Source organism: Centrocercus urophasianus, unplaced genomic scaffold (genome assembly GCF_019232065.1).
Source record: "Centrocercus urophasianus isolate 14NV4802_14NV808 unplaced genomic scaffold, USGS_Curo_1.0 seq_13, whole genome shotgun sequence".
In the NCBI taxonomy this organism is placed as follows: Eukaryota; Metazoa; Chordata; class Aves; order Galliformes; family Phasianidae; genus Centrocercus; species Centrocercus urophasianus.
Window position 1 is genome coordinate 29482773 of NW_024884475.1, and position 21756 is coordinate 29504528.

General features: G+C 37.6%; 1 protein-coding gene across 7 annotated transcripts in view; it reads left to right on the forward strand.

Moving 5' to 3' along the window:
- The window catches only part of SLC39A8 (solute carrier family 39 member 8), a 114957-nt gene that overhangs the window by 48908 nt on the left and 44293 nt on the right, over positions 1-21756 (forward strand). For 4 of the 7 annotated variants that reach the window (XM_042811429.1, XM_042811427.1, XM_042811428.1 and 1 more), the window contains one exon: positions 704-1904. The exons of 2 other annotated variants lie outside the window; for them this stretch is intronic. In XM_042811429.1, coding sequence (XP_042667363.1) covers positions 704-850 — 147 coding nt within the window. In that variant the 3' untranslated portion in view covers positions 851-1904. Of the gene's footprint in view, positions 1-703; positions 1905-21756 lie in introns of those variants that run through there. One more of the 7 variants, XR_006167543.1, reaches the window with a different exon arrangement.

The following is a 21756-nucleotide window of genomic DNA, read 5'->3' on the forward strand; positions in this document are numbered from 1 at the left end:
GCTATTGTTGCAAACCTTTATCACCAGTGCTCATCTGCCATCACCTCCATTTGCTCTCAGGAAATATGTTTTATTCTGTTAGCAGCCACCCTTTGCTATCATTATACCATTGTGATGCATGTTATGAAAAAAATAATTCCTTCATTACACTGTAAGGTAACATTTTATATGTTACCACCAGTTTCGCATCATTCTTCTTCTTTCTTCTTTGCTTTATCACTGTCTTCTTAGCCCATCAGACCTTCTACTTGTAACAGGTTTCTCATTTCTGAGAGGCTGTCCATGTTTTCAGCTTCACTTATTTGCTTATAGATAAAGTAGAAGGATCCTAATCTTTATTTCCTGAACCAAGATTTCTGTCCATTTTTGTGAAGGAAGAAACACAACACTTAACAGTACAAGGGCAGCTGCTCCTAGCAATACATGGAACAATAATTGGACCCAAATAAAAAATAGGAAATTTGCATGAGAGCCAACCAGACAGGACCACAGCAGAAGAAAACCAAAACTCCATTTCAGTTTTCCATCCTTGATGAAACAGTTTTTAGCGTAACTAGAGTGGCTTATTCTCTGACTGCCTTCACCCTCTATTTGTTCTAGTGCTCAATCCAAAACAGCAATGTGTTCCAGTTCTGAAATGGCCTTGAGTTACACATGCTACCACAAGATGGCAATACTTACCTAAAATTATCCGCTTTTTCAGTTCCCAGAGATGAATGATATGCTGAGAGAGAAAGTGACAGGAAGAAAGATGGATCTCACATTCTTCCTTATTCAGAATGCTGGTTTACTAACGGGGTTTGCTGCTATACTGTTGATTACCTTGTATGAAGGAAATATTCAGCTGTGATAATGCAAGTGAAAATGGAATCGGTGTTGAAGACGTCAAGTAAATTATGAATGGAAGACATTTGAAATCCATATAGGGACATTTGTTTACTCTTCTTGGTTTTGAAACATTGACAGATTCCATTCCCCCCTTTCCAAATGCAGGAAATCCTTTCATAGGACTTGCCATTGATCCAAATAGTAGGAGCTCTCAACTTCTGTACTCTGCTAAGGAACTGATTCTAGTACTTGTGTTTCTACCTAAAATTATCAGACATACTTGAGTTGTTACAGAGAAAAAGGAGGTTACTTGGCCAGTAGAATTATGCAGTGTATGCAACTGAGACCAAATGAAAGCTGAGCTCTTCAAGGAAGAAAATAATGCATTCCCATCTTTTTGCAACTGTGATGAAAACAAGCAGTTTCAAAACTGCTTAATTTCATGAGTTCTGCTGCAGGATTTGTCTATGTAAGATCCCCTTCCACCGCCAAAACAAAACTAAAACAAACAAGAAAAAACTATTTCAAAGTAGATACTAATGAAGCTAAGATTTGTAATTACTAATTAACACTGGAAGGAAAGATACCGGTTACTGCTTTTGATCTTTTCTCTTTATGTGTGCACTAGGGAATTGTTGATTTATTTTCAGAACCACTTTTTTTTTTTTTTTTTAATTGGAGGGAGTGTGTGTTAAATTTATGACAATTTATCAACTCCACAACATTTTAGAAACATTGAGTATTTAAAAAAAGTAAGTCAAGCATTTTGTATTTTGTGAAAATAGCCTTGTTTTATATTTAATTTGCATAGATATTCCTTTTAAAAAAAATTGTATTTTCAGTTAAAATGTTGCAAGGACATATTGTTAGTTGTACAAAGTAGAACTTAGAAAAAAAACTTGTTAAAATCAACATTCCAGGGTGTTCTTTTGTAATTTGAATAGTTTTCTTGTGTGCAGTTTTGTGAAGGTTGTGTTACTAAAATATACAAACATTTATTACAGTTTGTTGCATGTGAACTTTCTAAAATCATGTTTGTATGTATGAGTTCTTCTGAAATAAACAGTTTAGCTACACTGATGTTGTAAAATGTGTGCAAAGAAATTCGTACAAATATCTGCCATTTCAGTCATGGCTAAGTTTTGAAGGAAGTATTACTATCATGTACTTAATTACCTTCCTTTACATTGATTTTTAGGCAAGTTTTACAGCTTTGAGGAAAATACAGCTTCTTGGCTTCTTTGCTTCCAGTAGGAAGGGACAAATCCTTTATTTTTCATTCACTATAAAATACATTTTCTGTGAAGTGATTTAATGTTTTATTTGAATCTTATCTGTATTTATATTAGAAAAATGACTTTTCTAGGTCCTTGGTTGATTAAAAATAAATGAACAGAACCCACCACCAACAAAACCCAACTATTTTATACAGGCAAACTATGCAGGAATAGTAAATGATACTTAGTTTAAAATTTACTATCAAGTTTAAAGTGTAATTGCAGTAGTTTGTGATTTTTGCTGTATTGAACACATGTTTATGAGTCACTTTATGCTCTCTAAGTTTCTTTGAAGAAGAGTCAACCTGCTGCATACTCTCCTCTAATGCTTGTTGATTCCTTGCATATAAGTTTCTTGCAAATGCCATTCTTGTGTGTCTCAAGAATGTTTTATTTTAACTTTGAATGTTCATTGACATTTAAAAATTGACTATTCCTATTTCATCTGATTATTAAAATAATATAGTGGCATGGTACTTTTCACCCTTACATCCAAAAGTTTGCAAAGGAGATTTGATTTTTATCATCTCACTAAGGAGAAAGAATTGAGACAAATATATCATTGAAATAACCGACGTTTAGAGCACAGAGAAGAACTGAGATGATTAAACCCTAATATTCAGTCTAGTGCTTTAGTCACAAATGAAATTGCCTTTTCTGCTTGTGGAATATTTCATAGGTAAGAAAGCTTTTTGATTTCTCTGAGATCTGTCTGTATGAACCTTGGCATTATGTTTATCCAGTACATAAAAAATGAATCTATTCCAATTCTAGGCCTGCCAGCAATTTGCTAGGTTTTGCTGATACACAAAATGAGGAAGAAACATGAGCAAAAATGGCTGTTTTGTTGCAGATAAGACTGCAGTAAGTTACTCCCTAAAAGTTTGAAAATCAGTTGAGAAAGGTATTTCATATTCTTTTTCACATTAATATTATCAGTAACACTGCTCATCTTTTGTCATCTCTTTGTCCTTTTCAACCATGGTGCAAATTCCATATATTACGTAACTTCAGAGGGCTCTCATATGCTTTGGTATTTGTTGTCACCATAAGTCAAATTATCTGACTAACGCACACTTGAGAAAATAATCTGTGTTAGCACTACATATCTCACTGACATAAAGTTTTCTCTTTTACATGGTGTGGTTTATGACCCAAGACTAACTTCATTAAATTGCATTAAAGTAGGTGGGGGAAAAACATACCTATAGCAGAATCTAAAGAGAGAATAACAGTGGTTTTTGAAGCAAAAAGTATATAAAGAACAATAATGTGAATGAAAGATAAACCTTGGAGAGATTCTGGTTGCTTGAAGAAGGAACATACAGAAAAGTGAATTTGTATGTGGGGCAACCTGTCAAAAATGTGATATGTGATAACTGTCTGGTTTAAGGAAAAATGAATTGAAAAATGAAATCGGTACTTAAAGTTCAGTGTTATTGCTTTTGACACTTCAATGAGATCTTTAGTGAATAAAGATTTAGAGCATTTTTTAAACTGAAAATATGGTATCAAATTTTAAGCTAAATTAAATATCAGCTCTAATCTAAGAGTGGTCTGGAACTACTCTGAAAATTTTGCAGTTTGCCTGAAGCTTTGTGTTACCTTAGTTACAAGATCTGTAAAATCAGATCTGTATAGTTTACAGATGACTTGAATATACATAAAAACATTCAATTATATTAATGATAGCAACATAAACATCTTTCCTAATTGATGCGTGTGATAATTGTGTGATAATTTCTGTATTTTCTTTTGGGAATGTCCTTTTAAAATCTCTTCTTGAATAAACCACTGATTTACCTGTAGCTAGGTGAACAGGTTTACATATTTGCTTGCTGGTTTGCATTTTATTTTAGAGTTTTCTGTATTTGAATTTGAAGAATGCTACATCTTGGGACAGAAGATGTAGCTGACTTTTTCCTATTCCGTGTAATTCAAATTAAACCACTTACACTGACGGAGTGTTGAGCCAAGTTTAACTCTCATGAAAGTGTAACCCACTGCTAAATTTAGAATATATGAATTGAGAATATTTTTCCTTTAACTCTGGACACTAATGCTAAGGAAGAAATCTTTTGAGAAGTCTTTCAGATCCCTTAAAGAAAAAGAAAACCACAAAAACCCACAAGAAGTCAAGTGAAAGTTGCTTAGATAAAGCCTTTATCTTAAGAACAATAACTTGAAACAAGAGAGATGCTTCCACTCTCCCCTCTACAGCTGTGGGAATTACTCAGCTGTACTGACTAATCCCCTAAGAATGTTGCACTTCAGGTGTTTGAGATTTCAGACTGATAGGTGCAAGATGCTGTGATTCATTTTCAAAGAGGTCAGAATTGTTCAGAACTACGCAAGAGTAAAGGGCACTGACTCTTCTAATGATTGATCTATCCGCATCAGCAGATACCAGCAAACTATTTCACATATGTATAGGCATGTAACTTTTATTTTGGGCTTTTACTTTTATTCTATTCAATATCAGAATGTTTCCAGGAACTCTATAGCTTACTTATCAGCTCTTACAATACTTGATGCACAAGTTATTTCTCTAAGATTTTAGAAGAAACTCTCCTTTTCCTATCTGGCAGTTCAACTTAAAATGTAGTGGTATGATAAGTCAGTAAAAAGAAAAGTAGACAGCCATATCTTCTAGTGATTGGTGCAATACATCTGTCAAGGACAAGGTTACAATGTCTTTTTACGTTTTAATATCCAGTATATTTCTTTCATATCTAATATATTGTCTTTTTCTTGATAGTTTTGAAGATAGTATAGAGAAGTGCAACAGCATTTAATATTTGGGGTAAAAATAGGACATATTGAGTGACATAGGACATGAAGTACAGGCAAGATATGGCTTGAATTTATGGATAGCGTGTGAATTGAGGAGGTAATGTGATTCTCTATAATGTAGCTGTTAACTGTTGATCTCAGTGATAGCGTTGTGAAAGAGTCACAGGGCCCAAAGTGACTTCTTTTAGAAAGATAAGAGTTCCTGACTCTTAAGAACAAACAACTGCAAGTAAGGATTGTTACATTTTTTGAGATAGAACATTGAGTTAAAAAAAAAAAAAAGTAGAGTACAGGCAAGTTACAATACCTGTAGAGGGACCTGAGTACAGCACTCAGTGCTATTGTAACTTTTTCAGTCTTCTTCTTTTTCTGTTTTTTTTTTCTTCTGATGAAAAAAATAGTATTGAATACAGGGAAGTAGCAAGATCTGTAATAATGGCATACCAGGCTCCATACTGCTCAGTATTCCAATTCTCCTGTTTGCTCTTCCTCTAGAAATTAAGGATACTGGTGGTTCAGTAAACTTTGGAAGAGAATGTACCTAAAACCACAGCAGGAACAATGTTCTTTGTAAAGATGTTCCAAGAAATAATCATCTATACAGAACATTCAGGGAAAGTGCAAATTATAATTGGTTTGTAAGAAAAATCATTTAATTCTAGTCCAATGCTAGAATACTGTTTTCCTTATTTTGACCTCCTGTATAGATAGTTGCTCATTTTCAATTCCTAGAGGTTTTGCCCTATCTTGGTTTGTATTACAGGAAAAAGTTGTCATTGTAACATATGTTACAGCTGGGGAAAGTAAGTCAAAATCATGAATAGCTATCCTGAAGAAGCTGGAAAGCTTAAGGGTGCCCCAAAAGCCAGTATCATCGGTAATTTTCCTTGCTTCTTTATTTACCTGTTTAAAAATATGTATTGGTTACAGTCTGTCCATCCATTGCCTTCTGTAGGTTTATGGAGTATACAGTTGTTGTTAATGATGCTGGCAGTGATACATGTATCAGTTTGGTTCAGTTTAGAGGAGAAATGGCTGCTATTCTCCATCAGCAAAATCCATGCCTTGTGTTGGTGGGGGAAAAAAAAACAAAAACAAACAAACAAACAAAAAAGCCATCTATGAATGACTCTTGCCTGACATAAAAACCATAATGCTTCTTAGAAACTCCAAAATCTGATCATCTCAATACAGCCTGTTTTGTCTTGGATTTACCTCACTATTGACAGCCGCTATCTCCTGATGGTAACTACATTTATCCTATTCCAAATTACTGTTTTATCATCTAAGCAAGTGCTGAGGAGTCCATCATGATTCTATTTGCTGAGAATTTATAGTTGGACCTACAAAACTGCTGAAATTAGCAATGTTCTGTTTTGTGGAGTTGGTCTTGGCAAGGCTGAATTAATATAAAGAAAATAATAGCTAGTAATCTTTTTCAGTAAAATCATTTCATTACTATTCCAGATATTTAATTATTTTGAACAGTAGTGGTATAGACAATTGTGGACAAGAATGTTGGTTTTATCCAGCTAGCCCTAGAAATTTGGAGAAAGAGCAGCAATCTTTTCAGAATAAACTGGTTCTTGAGAAGAAAAAGTGCATAATGGCATCTCCCTTCTGCTGAAGTATGAGAAAACCAGTCTGATTAAAAGAAATGTGAAATGAGCTGAGATGAGCCAATATGTATTTAGTAAGAAAATACCAAATAGTTTTGATGTCTTTGACCTAAAAGATTGAGAAGCTGCACTAAAATCCACTCTTCCAATTCATCAGTGAAACCTAGCGTTTTTTGTCTCCCAGTAAATACAACGACAAAATACGATCTAGAGAACATTCAGTCATTTCCAGGTTGTTTCTGTAAGTCAAAAAATTAACTGCTGTATCTATGGTTTGTATATTTTTGTCCTGGCAATGGATTTCACTAAGCTGAGAATTGTAACGTGAACCATTCAAGAATGTCCCTTTTGTAGATGTGATAACACACACTTGTGTGTGATGCTGAGATGTTGCAATTGTTTCTCGGGTTTTCATACGCTCAAAGTAACTACATCCAGAAAGGTCATCACAGAATTTGTACTGTCTCTTTTTGTTGAACTTTCTAGGTTCTCTTACAGTCTACAGGAAGATCTTGACCATTTTAATAAGTTATTAGTAAGATAATGCAGATCCCCTTTTGGTTGTGAAAATGTTGGTAGTGATTTGCAATAGTTAAGTGTTAATTAGGAGTACGTTATGGTGTGATTTGCTTGAAATTTCCTGTTGCAAACACAACCTTAAGTGCAAAAAATGATTTTATCTTGATTAATGATCTTGTATTTAAAAGAACATGGTTCTCTCTGCCAACAAAGAAATTCTCCTCCACTCACTAGAGATTTTGCAGTTTCTCAGCTCACTGGTATATTAGTGAAATCAAAGCTACAAGTTCTGCTAAATTGGTAAGTGATTAGGTGAAATGCATTATGTTACCTGTCCCTTTTTTGCTTTTGAAAAAGATCAGTCCACACAAGTTACTTCTCCCTTTTTGCATTTTAATTGCTCTTCCAATCTTAGCTAAATCTATGGTCCCTTGTCTTGGCAGATGAAAGGAGTTACTGCCATTGGTAACAATACAGTGCCTTGTTGAATGTTCAACTTGCCTTGAAGTACTTAAACTGCTTCTGTACTTCAGGGGAACTTTAGATATGCAAGGGACATAGTCTGATTTCAGAATATTAATATACCATACTCTGTGCTTGAAAGTACATGTCTTTGCAGATGTCTACCACAACATTGATTAGTGGATTTAGAAATCATTGTGGCACTGTCAGTCTTGCAAAGTGTGCATTACTTGTTTGACTTGTTCAAAAGGTGCCACAAAATGAAGAGTGGTGTGGAGAGATCTGTACTAACTCAGGTAAGCAGAGCAGTATATATTCTTTAATAGTATATGCAGGAAAAAGGATAAGCATAATGGAAAGGTAGTCAACCCTAATAAAAGTCATGAACAGATGGTATCTCTTTGTGACAAAGTGCTATCTTCATGAAATGATACCATTATATATTTTCACAGTAAGTATCAGGCATAGATTATGCAGTCTTAAATGTCTGTAGTACTGGAGTTAGTGCACTAAACACTTGTTCTGTCATAACAGTTATCTAACACATCTGTGAGATAACAGCTGCCTGTAGACCAACATCTTCACTCTTTAATTCAACTTAGCACATTCATCTTTTTATTTTCTCTCAGAGTAGAATGTGTACCTGCAAGATAATGTGAAATAGTTCTATAGAATGGTGGAAAAGGATGACACGAGGAAGGTTTTGCTTGTTCACTGAGTGTAAACCTCCCAACTTTCGAAATGCCAGTGATGGTCACAGCAAGCCATCACTTATACACCTACATCAAATGTACATCAAATGTACACCTACATTTTGTATCATATCTGAAAAGTGATAACTTTTGGCACCCCAGCACTGCACAAACTACAACACCTTATAAGGCTTCAGTCATAAGTCTTTTTAATTGCTTCCTGGATTGCAGCATTCTGTCTTAGGTTGTCATGCATCAAATGTGAGACTCAGCAGAGAAACATACAAGTTAATGACCTACTTACTAGCATACATAGCCATACTGAGGAGAATGCTCATAGAATAAAAGACAACAGAGAGGTGTCAATGAGGCAGATCTCAACAGTGCCAGTTACAAGCATTTCTTAGCTGAAAACAGTGAGTGTCTGGATGCACCTTGACTCATACTGGGATTAGACCTAGGAAATAACAACCATCCTTCACCCTCTTATCTTTTGTGTTCACTCTAATTTCTACTGGAAGGAAAGTAGCTTGCCAGCAAACGTGGATCTGTAATTGCTAGCTTTAAGTGACTAGGGTACCTGGAACTGTAACTTCCTCACCAGGACATACTTGTCTTGGGGCTTAGCCAAAAACATAGGTTCCATAGAGCAATACACGTAGCTCTAAACACATTTGACTGGGAATTACTTGTCCTGTGTGTATGTGAAATACTTGCCAAGTTCCTAGCCTGGAGAGTTCAGAGGATATGCTCTGTTTCAGAAACATTGTCCTTTTGGGTCTTGAAACTGCACACCTATTTGAGTTAATTAGAAACTTGAAAACCCTGATGTTGGTCAGAAACTTAATACATGATAGAAAGAAAACTGCATGAACTACAATCCTTCTTTTCCCCCATCTATATCTGCTCTATTTGTGTCTTCAACAACAAATCAAACGAGATTAGTAACTCTGTACTAACAGGTCAGGATAGGATAGTTCTTTCGAGTTCCTGATAGGTGATGATATGCTGGGTGTGAGGAGTGATGCTTCAGACTACACTAAATGGACTTTCCAATTTTTTATCTCTCTGAGAAGGAAATTTAAAGACTAGCCAATACCAGAAGTTAAAGTTGGGGTGATCATGATTAGGGAGGGCACAGTTAGCAATAAAATTTCACCACAGTAACAATAATGATTATAATTGCTTTTATTTACGTAAATTTAATTCTACAGCTAATGGCTGTAATTAGTATTGTGGACACATTATGATCTGTGACTTATGAAGTCAGAGATGACTCAGGTAGATGTTTCCCCATGTACTGTGAATAGTAACTTCCTTTTGGAGACTAAGAAATATTGTACTCCTTACTTTAAATAACAGCAATTAATTTCTTTAAGAAAGTCATCAAGGATGGGTGCACATAGCACCTCTGGGCCCTGTTCACTTATAGCAGAGAAAAGAGAGGTCTGCTCAACTAATCATTGTAGTCTCACTAATCATTATGTAAACAAGATTCTCCACATAATGTAGCACTCAGGTCTAACAGATTAGGTTGGAGTGCAAGGTAGAATCCTCAGCAATAGGTACAAAGAAGGGAAGAAGAGAGAATTTCTATGTGAGAAGGGAATGGCACAGCACATACATCTCCTGTTGTGCAGGGAATTTAGGAGGAATTGCAATTCCTGTTGAGAACTGGAACAACTGGTGAGAAACTAATGAAGCGAAACCAGGCCCTGAGGCTGGCAATGTTCATGCTAGGAGGATGGAAGTACTTATAGAGGTGCCAACTGGAGGGTTTGGGGGCAGGTATACTGAGAAAGCAGGGTAATGTTTTGAGTGGTTTATGTCTTGGAAGAAGAAAAAAGCACCATGTGAACTGGCAAAGGGCAAGTAGAAAGTGACTACAGCCTGTCATGCCTACACTCTGATTTTTTGTAAGCCCACATGGATTTGGAGTGCATGCTATGAAGAGCTGGAAGAAAGTAACATTAAATTTCCTACAGTGTGGGAAAGATGGACTTGATAGAGTTAGCAATTCATCTGTGGGGCGAGGTAATTAACATATATGCTGTAGAAAACGTAAAATATACCTCAATGAAAGAAGCACATGTTGGTGTGGACTGTGAACATACACCTGTGAGCAGTTGCCCCAGCCCAGGTGGTGTGCATGAAGCTATTAGCTGTCCAAATTACCTTCACAGCTTCTGCCAGCTGGATTCAGGCAGCTAAAAGGACTGACTGAGTCTTTTGCAGGGTAAGGCAAAAGCCTGCTTTAAGAATTTTTTCAGTGTACGTAACTGATGAAGATATAGATTAAAGAATCACCCTAGGGGTGTTTATAAGAGATCGGCTGTTTATTACCAGCATCTTACTGCCCCTCATACTTTCAGGGGGCTAAAGGAGAGACTTTGCTGATTAAAAGCTTTTGAAGAAATGAGATGCCTGGATCTACAAAGGGAGTGACTGGATTGTGCATCATACTAGGAAACTACGGGCATAAGATTGAACTTCTTTGGTTTTCTTGCCTATAGCTGAGCTGAGGAACAGGTAAGAGAGGTGTTGTTACTGGGAAGGGTGAGTGATGAGCTAGGGAAGCTGAGGAGCAATGTAATATGGTGGGTAGTATGAAACCATGTTCTGTTTTCCTACTTTTCTGAACCTGCACTTGCTATTGCATTGGGTGATGCTATTGTTTCTGAAGTCCAGTGTCTGTCAGTCGGAGAACTATGGAAATCCCAAGAGCAAAAGGACAATAGTGGCAGATTTCTCCAGGAGTAATAAGTACATTGTGGTGGTAGCTGCAGTATGGTGTTTCTAAAGGAATTCTGTATCAAAATCTTTTGTTCTGTAACAGAATTTTGTTTTGACTTATTGCAGGAAGAGATGGTGGGTATATAATGGCTGTAGGGTATAACTTGTGGGCACCATAGAAAATGATGAAAGGAGAAGTAGCTCTAGCTCATTAGTATTTGTCCAGTTCACATTTTCAGCTGTACCTCAATACAACAATATGCTGTGTACCTGAGAATAAGTTTTTAAGAGTTTCTTGGAGACTGTAGGAGGTAGAGAGCAAAGGGCAGAAAAAAGGAAATGTGTGGTGTTCACTTGTTTTATTGTTGTTCTTTTGGTTTGTTGGTTTTGGCTTATGTGTTGATTTTTTTGTTGTTGTTGTTGTTGCTTTTTTGTTTGTTTATAATTAAGCTCTTGTAATGGGGGTGATACCCTTTAAACTGTTGAGATTTTCAGTGTGAGCTAAGACACTAAAGAGTTTGGATATTCAAGGTGCCAGGTACCTTAAATGGTTGGGTCCCTTATAAATGTTATCATTTTTGCTTAATTTTAATGGATGTGTATGGATCTTGTTGGAAGGGGAGGTGTGGAACCAGCTTCTGTCCCTGCTCTCTGTTAAGGGAGGTGGGATGGGGAAGACAAATCACTCAAAATTAATTGAAAAAGAAAATGAATAGTAAGGAAGATACTTTGTTTAAGGTGGGGGTAGCAAAGGATGTTGAGAGCCCTCTGTTTTGTGCTTTTTGACCTGTAAGGCAAAAATCTCCTGTCAGAAGTAGTATAAGCAAAATTCCTGAATACGTATGTGGTATGGTGAAAGCTTTGCAGAGGATCAGACATAGCATTTGAAATTGCTAAAATTTAAATGTTGCCTGCGTTCTCCTCTAGAAAATAAGTGGTGAAGGAGGAGTAAGACCATGTGACATGCTGCTTGTAGTAATTCCTGAGTGGAGGCATTGCAGAATACAGTACAGAGATGCTGATGTCCTTGGGGTCTGCAACAGCATGTGTCCAGAATGAGGCTGATAGATAATAATGCTGTCGGTATCTAGTTAAATAAGATATGAGTACATATGGATGTGCTACTCCTGAAATGATGCTGGTGCATCTGTGTGGTTTATGATGTAATTTGCAGATATGTGGGCTTTTAGACAAAGGCAGAATGAGGTTTTCAAATTGGATCTGAAAAGTCAACCTTTTTCCTTAGTTGTTGCTGTGGTTTTGTGTTATGGTTCACTTTTCCCTTCAGTTTTCCTTTCATTTCCCTTGCCTCTTCCAAATGGCAGTAATGGTCCATCTTGTCTGTCAGTTCAGAGCAGTGCTAATTGCAAACTGTGAATGTTTTTAAACCACTTCAAAAATGAATAGCCATCTTGGGTGAGATTAAATTGTCACTTTTTCTCACCATGGAAATGAAAGCGCATCAGTGTCTATTTGCCTTGGATCAACTTGAGACCCCATGCCTGACAATGCTGTGGCCAGTGTCTGGGAAGGCAATTCATGACTTGTGCTATTTGCTGCTTATTCTTCAAAAATCCACAAAGCGAGGATAATTTTTTCAAACCTTGAAAGTATAACACTGCTCTACGTCTGTATTATTTCTTGTCAGGCAGGTTGTAGGGGCGTTTGTCAGGATAAAATAAAAAGAAAATAAAATATTAATCACTTTGTGAATAAACTTGGGAATGGCAAAAGAAATATGTAATATACTGGAATCCAGTAGGGAGATGTGTGGGTGGTAGTCAGAAAAGTTCCTATAAAGGATTCTGAGTACTGTCATGGTCCTGTCTTTCTGTATTTCAATTAGTGTGTATCAAGATATTTCTATCAAAGTTTATAAATCTGCCTTTCTACAGCTCTTCTGAACTACCTTTGGACAGGATATTCCTTTCTACAGATATGACACAGTTCTGCAAGTCAGTACTTGATGTTCATTGAGAAGTCCCAGCTCAATCCTCTTGTCTTCCCAAAAGGGTAGGATTTAGTATGGGTGACTGCTGCTATTAACACTAATTTGTCTGGCAAACTAACTAACATTGTCTTTCCTAGTTCCAAATGCTAAGATCCGAGTTGACAAGGTGGCAACAATCTAGTTGTGTAAATTAAATGCTTAGCTTAGACTGAATTTTTAAGCTCTCAATTATTTCAAGTAAGATAAAAAGAATATAGAAGCTGTCTCCATCTGAATAGACAAATACAAGAATCCTAACTGGCTGAGCAAAATTGGAAGGATGTCCAGTCCATCTTGATCTGCATCCATATCACAGTCAGGTGAAGTAGTCTTGATAACATAGCTTCTAGTAGGGCCATATAGCTAAATCCAGTCATGTTAAAAATCCACATTCACCACAAATACACAGGCTTTCTCTGAAGGATGGGATTAAGGTAACTCCCATAGTACCTGTAAGAATGTATATGGTGTATCTTCTTCAGCAGTTTCTATTGGCTTCTTTGAACATTCCTATTCATAGAGTAGACCAGACTTTTGTCATGCTTCTTCTAGGTAAAAGAAAGTTGAAGGCCTAGTCTTTGTGCATGGCTGTTGACCTTTGCAGACTGACGGGGGCAACAGGGTAGCCAGGCCTTTGGCAACAGAGCCTGGTCTGGTTTTTGTGTGGGCTGCAGATCAGAGCAGTTTCTGAGTACTGAGCTAACGTACTAAATACTTGTGAAAATGCAGGTGTGGGAGAAATGTTTGCTGCATTTCACAGTGTTGGGTTCACAGAAGTTGAGGGTAGGGGAGGAGCTATGGGATAAACCAGAAAGCTCAGATTCCAGCAAATATCTTTGCAGTGGGAAATTTTTAATAGGGGCTGAAAATGTAGTCTGGACTGAAATAGAGCAGACAGTGTTAGACTGTAGTGCTCCCAGCTGAGAGCTCAGGCTCTTAATGTCTGCACCAAGTGATTTTTAGGAACAGCTAGTTGGAGTCATGGCTTGGTGTAGTAGACACTGGGGGCTCAAAGCAGAGAGTGATTTGGCTGTTGTTTTGCATGTGGTATGCTGATAGATATTTAGGCTGTTTTTTTTTTTTGTTTGTTTGTTTGTTTGTTTTTTGTGGAAGAGGTGACAACACTTCTTTTCATGCAATTGGATGCAACAATGTTTTACTATAGAATGAATTGAGGATATGATCTAGCTTAGCCATATTATATCTATTTTGTCCCTAAGCCTAATAAAATAAAATACTGCAACTGCCTTTCTTCTCCCTATTAAAACAGCTTCCTCAGCTGTACTGTACCTTTCCAAAATAAATTGGAGCAGAGAAAACCAAAACAGACAATCTCTTGCAGAAGGCAGATGTACTGTAACTTTGCATTTTGGTGCCCTTGAGCTGCTGACTTCTCCCCTTGGTAAATTTTTGTTGCTATTTGTTGGTTTGCTATCTTTATGGGTACTGCTTGACCTCAGTGTTTGTATAAAAAGATTTAGTGGAGTTAATGGCTTATTCTTAAATTCGAATGTACTTTTTACTTGAGATTAAGATTTATAAAATGCCTCCACCATGGGAATTAATTCTTATGTCAGGTAACAGTACTCTGTACTGTAACTTCTTGGTGACAGCTGGAGCTCATGAAGTTCTTATCTGTGGCATGGTTGCTTGATGGATGGAGTCTATAGAGCACTAATCTTAGTTGAGAGGAATGATAGGAATATCTTAGGGAATTTTTCAATCTGACACCTGTCTTAAAGCCCTTCCTAAATAGGAGCATCCACATGCTCTTCTCAAAAACCAAGGTGTATCTTTGAATGACATGTCCAGTGTTAGGTTTTCCCTTTAACACAGTAACAAGAAGGAAAAGAAGTTTGCCTACAGTTGGCAAACTAATTAACATAGCTCTTGGTATTCATTTGGTAAGCATAAGGTTAAAATTGTCTGTTCACAAGTACTTCCTATCTCAGTAATATAGGTAATATAGTGCATACTGGGGAATTTTTTTTTTCTTCTGCTTTTGGCCACTTAGTTGTTGTTTCCAGGAAAAGTCAAAGACAAGGAGATGTTATAAACTTGAAGTCTTCTTTTCATTTTGCCTGGTTGATAAAGCAGCTGGATAAACTTGTTTCTTAGTCTTGAACAACTTCTTTGCAATTTTCTCATCTTTCTTACTAACAAAGAATAATGCTTTGTCTGTATTACAGATCAGCTGCTGCTTTTTGCAATTTCCCCTGTGTTTTCATTGCCCTTAATGCTGCCGGCAAATTTTATGGGTGAATTGCCACTGAAAATTTGTGTTAGTGTCTGGAATGTCTGCTTATTTTGGATTTCTGTATGAGATACTTTGCAGAAAGTAATTATTATGTAACTATTATACAACAGTGCATAATATGTAGACTGAGGGGATGAGGGCTCCTTAGTTGTCTTCAATCTGCCTCAGTCTCAAAGCTGTTGTGAAGTTCTGCTGTGTCCATCCTATAAATATTGTCTGTATTGGAAAAAGAAGATGGCTGACACTGTTCTGTCAACTGCATCACCCCAATTCTTAGTCACAAGCATGTGGTGTGTAAACTGAGATGAGGAATTTTGTAGATTAAACAAGTATTCTTTATTCCTGTCAGACTGCTGTCTCCATGGGGCTGTAATATAAGGGCTGCTCACGTTCTTCCCTTGGTAAATTCCATCCACTGTGACTGTCTCCCTTACCTCAAAAGGAAATCACATACTAAAAGAGAAATTCCTTATCTTCACAGGTATAAGGAGTTTCTGTAAAGACCCTCCTTTTTCTGTTGAAAAATACCCTATAGAAATAACTGAAAATAGAATTTTTTAAAAATCAATTTGTACTACCTTGCAAGATTTGAGCAGTGAATTTGCGAGTGATGCAATGGGTAGAGATGACAAAAAAATAGTTTTTCATTTGATTAACTGCAGGTGTTTGGCATGCATGCACACTGACTGCTCCTCAAGTTTGGAAACAATCTTCCCCTCTATAGGAAGAGAACTAACAGCAAGAGATGGACACTAACTGCAGGACCTGCAAAGTATTTCAGGTTACTTGAAGGCAAAACCAAACCAATCACTGGTCAGATACTTAGTAGTTGTTAATTGCATCACTTCCTGTCACAGCATAGCTGTGCTGCTGTAATTAGGTTTTTGCTGCATAAAACCCATGCTTATTTATGGCTTGTATAATCACACACTAGAATGGCTTTAAGTAGTGAGGAAATGAATCAATCAGTAGTGGCTAGCTGCTTTCTTAAGTGGGTGAAAAAGATCTCATAGTCCAGGGCAGACCTTTGAGACGCTGAAAGAAACTAACTGCAATGGACCATGATGGAAAAACTTGGAGGGAATTCTAAGGTGCAGAGAGTCCTCTTTGCTGTAGTCATCTGTGTTATGGATGCACTTAGTACTTCTAGTAAGTCTTCTCCAAAATCAAGCAGGATGTCTGTGCCCTGTTTGGATATAAACATTATTTTTAATTCCTTTCTGTTAGATGTCACTCAGCACCTGCAAATGTATTGTCATCTATGACGTGTGAACACTTGATTATTCAGGCTCTCTCGTCAAACTTGACTTGTAGTCCTTGCATCTCCACTGACAGCATTTGTTCTTCCTGTGCTACAGGCAGAACAGAACCTCCAAACAAGAGGTCCTTGCAGTCTGGTCTCCTATGGCCTTTCTGCATGTGCTGCTTTGAAAATGTGTGTGTACAACGTTAACTTGTCACAATTTCCACTGTCGCATACCTACTTTATACACAGAGGTTCTAGTGGAGAACTGTATTTTGGGTTGCAGATGTGCTTTCTTGAAATGACTTAGTGTGATTCCTTTGAAGCACCCCTTTTGACCTGGACTGGTTGATGTGAAAAAATGGCAGTGCTGCAATGGCTTTGAACAGCTCCTTTCAGATGAGTCGCGTGAGTTCCTGCCTGGCTAGCCTGATCATGTCTCTATTTTTCACATGTCATGAGTGTTTCAGAAAGATCTCTATAGTAGGGACAAAAAAAAAAACAAAACAAAACAACACTTGATAACTCTTGAAAATCTCAAACAGTTTTACTCCAGTTAGGTGGGAGGAGATCAGAGCTTTAGACTGAAATGAAGTACAATCCCTTTGAAGTGCTGAATAAATAGCACCAGCCTTCAGAAGGAAGAGAACTGACAATGATTGAGTTTTACTGAGATGTAAAAAGCAATTTGTTAGCTACTGCAGAAACGGTGTGTTGCTTTGTTTTTAATTTCTACTCTCATCCCTTTATGCAGACTTCCAGCCTGCCATAACCTACAGTTTTTTAATATGATTACAAACACTTTGACTTATTTAATTGGATGCCATGTAACCAATTCACTCTGTGCAACCCTTAGAAAATTTAGCAGAATTACCAGGATGGACTTTGATCTTAAGTCTAGCTTAAGATCAAGACTGCAAGTAAGTGGAGATTCCACTACCCATGACTATTACTACAGTGAATAATTTAATATTCTTGTACAACTATATTTATTTCTTCTCTTCTGATCCCTGAAGCGTAGTGTGTAGATATAGAGGCTTTTGCATACTTGGAGTGCATAATAAAATACAGTAAGACAGAGCAACTAGTAGAAAAAAAAAAAAAAAATATGTGTGTGTGGGCAAACCTTAATTTTGCCAAAAGAATGTAACTTGCTGCTGCTTTAATTTGTGATGTGAATACAGCAAATCTGCAATTAAGCCTTCTAGCAGGTCTGTGGGATTGGTAATTGTTTTGTAATCCTTTCTTGGAACACAATAAATGCAAACAGTAATCGCAGGTTTAATGAGTATAATCTATCATAAAACACCTAACAAAACAGTGAGTGCAATATTATCTTCTGGTTCATGCTTCAAATATTCCAACACAGTGGAGTGCAGCAATTGCTGAGTACCTACCTAGGCATGAGGAGAGAGAGCAGACTTCTAAATAAATAAGCAGAATGTATCTGTATGATAAAAAAGAAGGCTTATTGAAAATTCATTTTGCTTACGTGGAGGTGAGTGGAAGCTTCCTACTGACTTCAAGTGCATGCTAAGGCCTACTTTAGCCAAAAGCTGTTCTTGAGAGATCATGCTGAATAAACAGCAGAGTATTTAGAGTTGCTGACTCATGAACTTTAAGACTTGATATTTGTCTTAACTGTGTATGTGCCGAAATTCTTATTCATGTCCATCCTTTTCAACCTGAGGCTTAAGTGAACCTGGCTCTACTTATGACTTCAGCTTGCTGGCTTTGAGGTTAACTCTGTTGGCTACCTGCTTACCATGCTGAAAAGTGAGAATTTGTTTGAAAAGCAGTTAGTACTAAAGTAGTACAAATGTGAATCTCAAGAGATTAATGCTTTCTGCCAGGACAAATGCGTAAGTTTAATCTATTTTTCTAGTCCGTCCTAAGCCCAAGTGTGTGAGTGTGCATGTATTAATTGTACTGAGCTGCAACTGTAGAAGGGGCTGAGCATATCGCCTGTGCAACCCCACACGTTGATCTGAACTTTCTAGTCTGTGCTGGCTTCAATTGCAATCAAGTTTATAGTCGTATCTGCCAACCTTAGACTGTATTTTGTATTCGCAGAGAATTAGTTAGCACTTCTTACAGACAGATCTTTTGAGTAATTTGTCTCACCAAAGAGTGTTGTCATTGTGTTCAGTTTCATTAGATAAAAAGTTAATTTGGCTCCAAAAAGCAATAATTCCTCTGGCAATAGCAGCAGTTCCTGCCACAGAGAACTTAAACAATGAAATGAACCATTCCATATAAAAATACAAGTGAAGATGTTGAAGACTTTAGGTTTGGTATCAGTTATGGCTGTATTTCATTAACAGCTATTTAGACTGAGAAGTCCACATGTGGATGAGAGTAAGTAGGTTATGAAAGAGGTAGTGGAAGGTTGCTGGTAGGCAATAGTTTTCTGGCCTTTATATCTGTACAAAAGGCAGCAATCTGCTCATGAATGAACTGACTTGACTTTTAGGGAAGCTGTGACCTATGTTCAGAGGTATTTAGACCTGCTGATCCTAGTAGCAAAAGATTCAGTAGCCACATTCCCATCCCTGACTGGCATGACCCTGTGGTAAGACCATTTAAAATCATAATTACGAAGAGTGAAATTCTCCTCTCCACGTTCTGTGTGTTCTGAACATAATCATTGATCAAGCATAGCACCTTTCTTATAAGAATGTGTGGCGTGGGGGAATCTGTCTTCAGTGAAGTTCTTTTTAAAAGCCAGCTGGTGCATCCTGTACCTTTATTTCTCCATCTTGTACTCTGCTTTGAGTGTGAGGAAGGCTAGTTTGAGCATCACCCCAGGCAGGTCCATTCTGTTTCCCAGAAAAATTTGGCAGCAACAAGCAAACCTGCTGCAGGCATCCCAAAAGCTATGCTGCTGGGGAATGGGTTATTTTCTTATACCATCTGGGCTTTCATTCTTATCCATGTGAGGTCGGAGAGCTTTTCAAAGCATTGTCTTCTACTGTCCTTACAGTTTGAAGGGGTACAAAATACTGTGGCTCATGTTGCTTGGAACACATTGCAAAGCAAGATTTATTTCTTACTGACCTTATCAGAGTTGGATACCTTTGTTTTTGAGCAGAGCTATGTGAATAATCCAGTCTTTGACTGCAACCGAGGGTGGCGGTGCTGCTTTTGAGGGTCTTGGTGCAGTTTGCTCCCAAAGAGGTGAAGATATCAGCCAAGAGAACTTGTCTTGGAACTGCCAAACTGTGAATTTTCTACTTTTCTTGTGGCATCCTCTTCTCATTTTGCCTGCTGTTATTCTGACCAACCACTTCTTTCCTTTTCAGTGTTTTCTATCACTGCTAGTGTGGTCAGGCTTGGAAGACCAGTAGGGAAGAAGGAAGATTTGTTTGCTACAGAACAGCATTGTTCTTTAGACACATGGGAGCCACCAGGAGCAGAGAGATTTCAATAATTAAAAATCATTCATTTCAACTCCTTTTTTGGCTGGAGGTGCCTAGCAGCAGGGAGAAATCCCATTCTTTGAGACCTGTGCTTGTTCCATAATGTGGCCTCCTGCATACCCAGGCTAGTCCAGATCTCTTAAATGCATCCAGCACATCTCATGCCTCTGAGAGAATGACTGTGCAACAAATTCAGATTTGTAACGTATTGACTGTTACTTGGTGATCATTCTACGTGGGCTTTACTGCTTGGCAAATGAAAGATCACTTGTTTCTCAGTTACTGCTGGCTAAGAGCTGGCACACAGTGGCTTTGGCTAAAGGTCTGTGGTTCTAAATGGGAGATGGCTGTACCCTGGGCTGCATAGCTCCGAGCAGTGCTCTGCCTATTTCTGTGTTGCTGTTTGCAGGTGCCTTAGAAATACTAAAGCTCATTTCAGAGAGTTGCCTCACCTATGTATTTGAGTCTTGAAATCCTTTCTTCCTGTTCAAACACATTGCTTTCGTATCACACTACGCTGTCAGACAAATGCGATGCATTCATGTGCTATAGGCAGTATCCTGTGTTTCCAGACAGATTGCTGTACTAAATAAAATTTGCTATCAGTTATGTTTCCTACACAGAAATTGATGATTATCCTAACTACCTTGCTTCTTACTGTGAGAAATAATACAGTGTGGAAGAAGGGGCAAACTTGCTGCAAAATTAAATACATACTGAAAATGAAGTTATGGCTCTAACCAAAGAAACATAGGATGTAGTGTGGGAGCTCGCATCTACTTTTGCCGCAATAGTCTGTTTTTGTGTTACTGTGCAAGTAAACAATGTGCTCTCTGTCGCATGTTGCTCATCTTTTTTTGTGATTGTAGCTTTTGAACACAGAGCATGCACTTCCTTTCCCCCTTGCAAACTGCTTTGGGCACAGGTAATCATGGTCTGAAAGCACAACTCTGCTCACTGTAGTCTGATAGTAATTCAGACACTACTGTAGTATAAATATTTTTATATCATATACATCAGTTACAGAATGCTGCTGAGACTTCAGTCGCTTGCTTAGGTCATAAAACAACCTCTAAATAGGAGCTGAAAAGAGATCTGTCTTTTTGGTGGGCTAACCCACAAGAGCCCTTCAGTAACAGGGAGCCGTTGTTGACAAGTAGCAGAATGGGCTTGGGGCTAGACTTCTGAAACAGACCTGAGGTCATTTCAACAGAGTGGTTTTGCCCTTGTTACATGTTTTCCTTTTTAAAGGAAAGCTCAATGTATTTTTCATCTTCTGAGGGTAAAGATAGGATATCTTAAGAAATGTTTGTTCTGTGACTTTTCACAGTGGAACGTATTGAAAAATATGATTTCTTTATTAAATTGGTGAAATGACTGCATAGGATGGCTTCTTGGGGTGTGTGAATCTGTAGCAGGTACATTCTTCCTGCAGAAATGCATCCCAGGTTTTGCAAAATACAGGCTGTAGCTTTTCTTGCAGCTAGCTTAACTGCCTTTTCATCATCCTTGGCAACTCACTGAGCTGGTTTTCAGGGTGTGGGAGGAGGAGGGGAAGAGAAAAGGAAAGTAGGGAAACCAAATGTGTTCTTTCTCATCTGGGGTGGGGGGTGGGGGGGGGGAAGGCTAGGAAGGACAGGAGTAGCAATGTCAGAAAATGAACTAACCCCTGTCCTATATCATTGTAAACTGTGTATCTAAGACTTTTTTTCTCCATCTTCTTGTGTCTCTAAATTATAGTAAATATTTCTCATCTTCTATCCCTATCATGTGCTATTCTCTGTTCATAGGGAACACTAAATCACTGTTCTCTGGAGGCAGTAACTTACAATAGCAATAGCACAACTGCTTTCAGTGAAAGTGGCTAAACTAGTTGCATTCTATTTTCAAAGCAACCCTGAGGTAGAGTAATAGAATGTTCCTC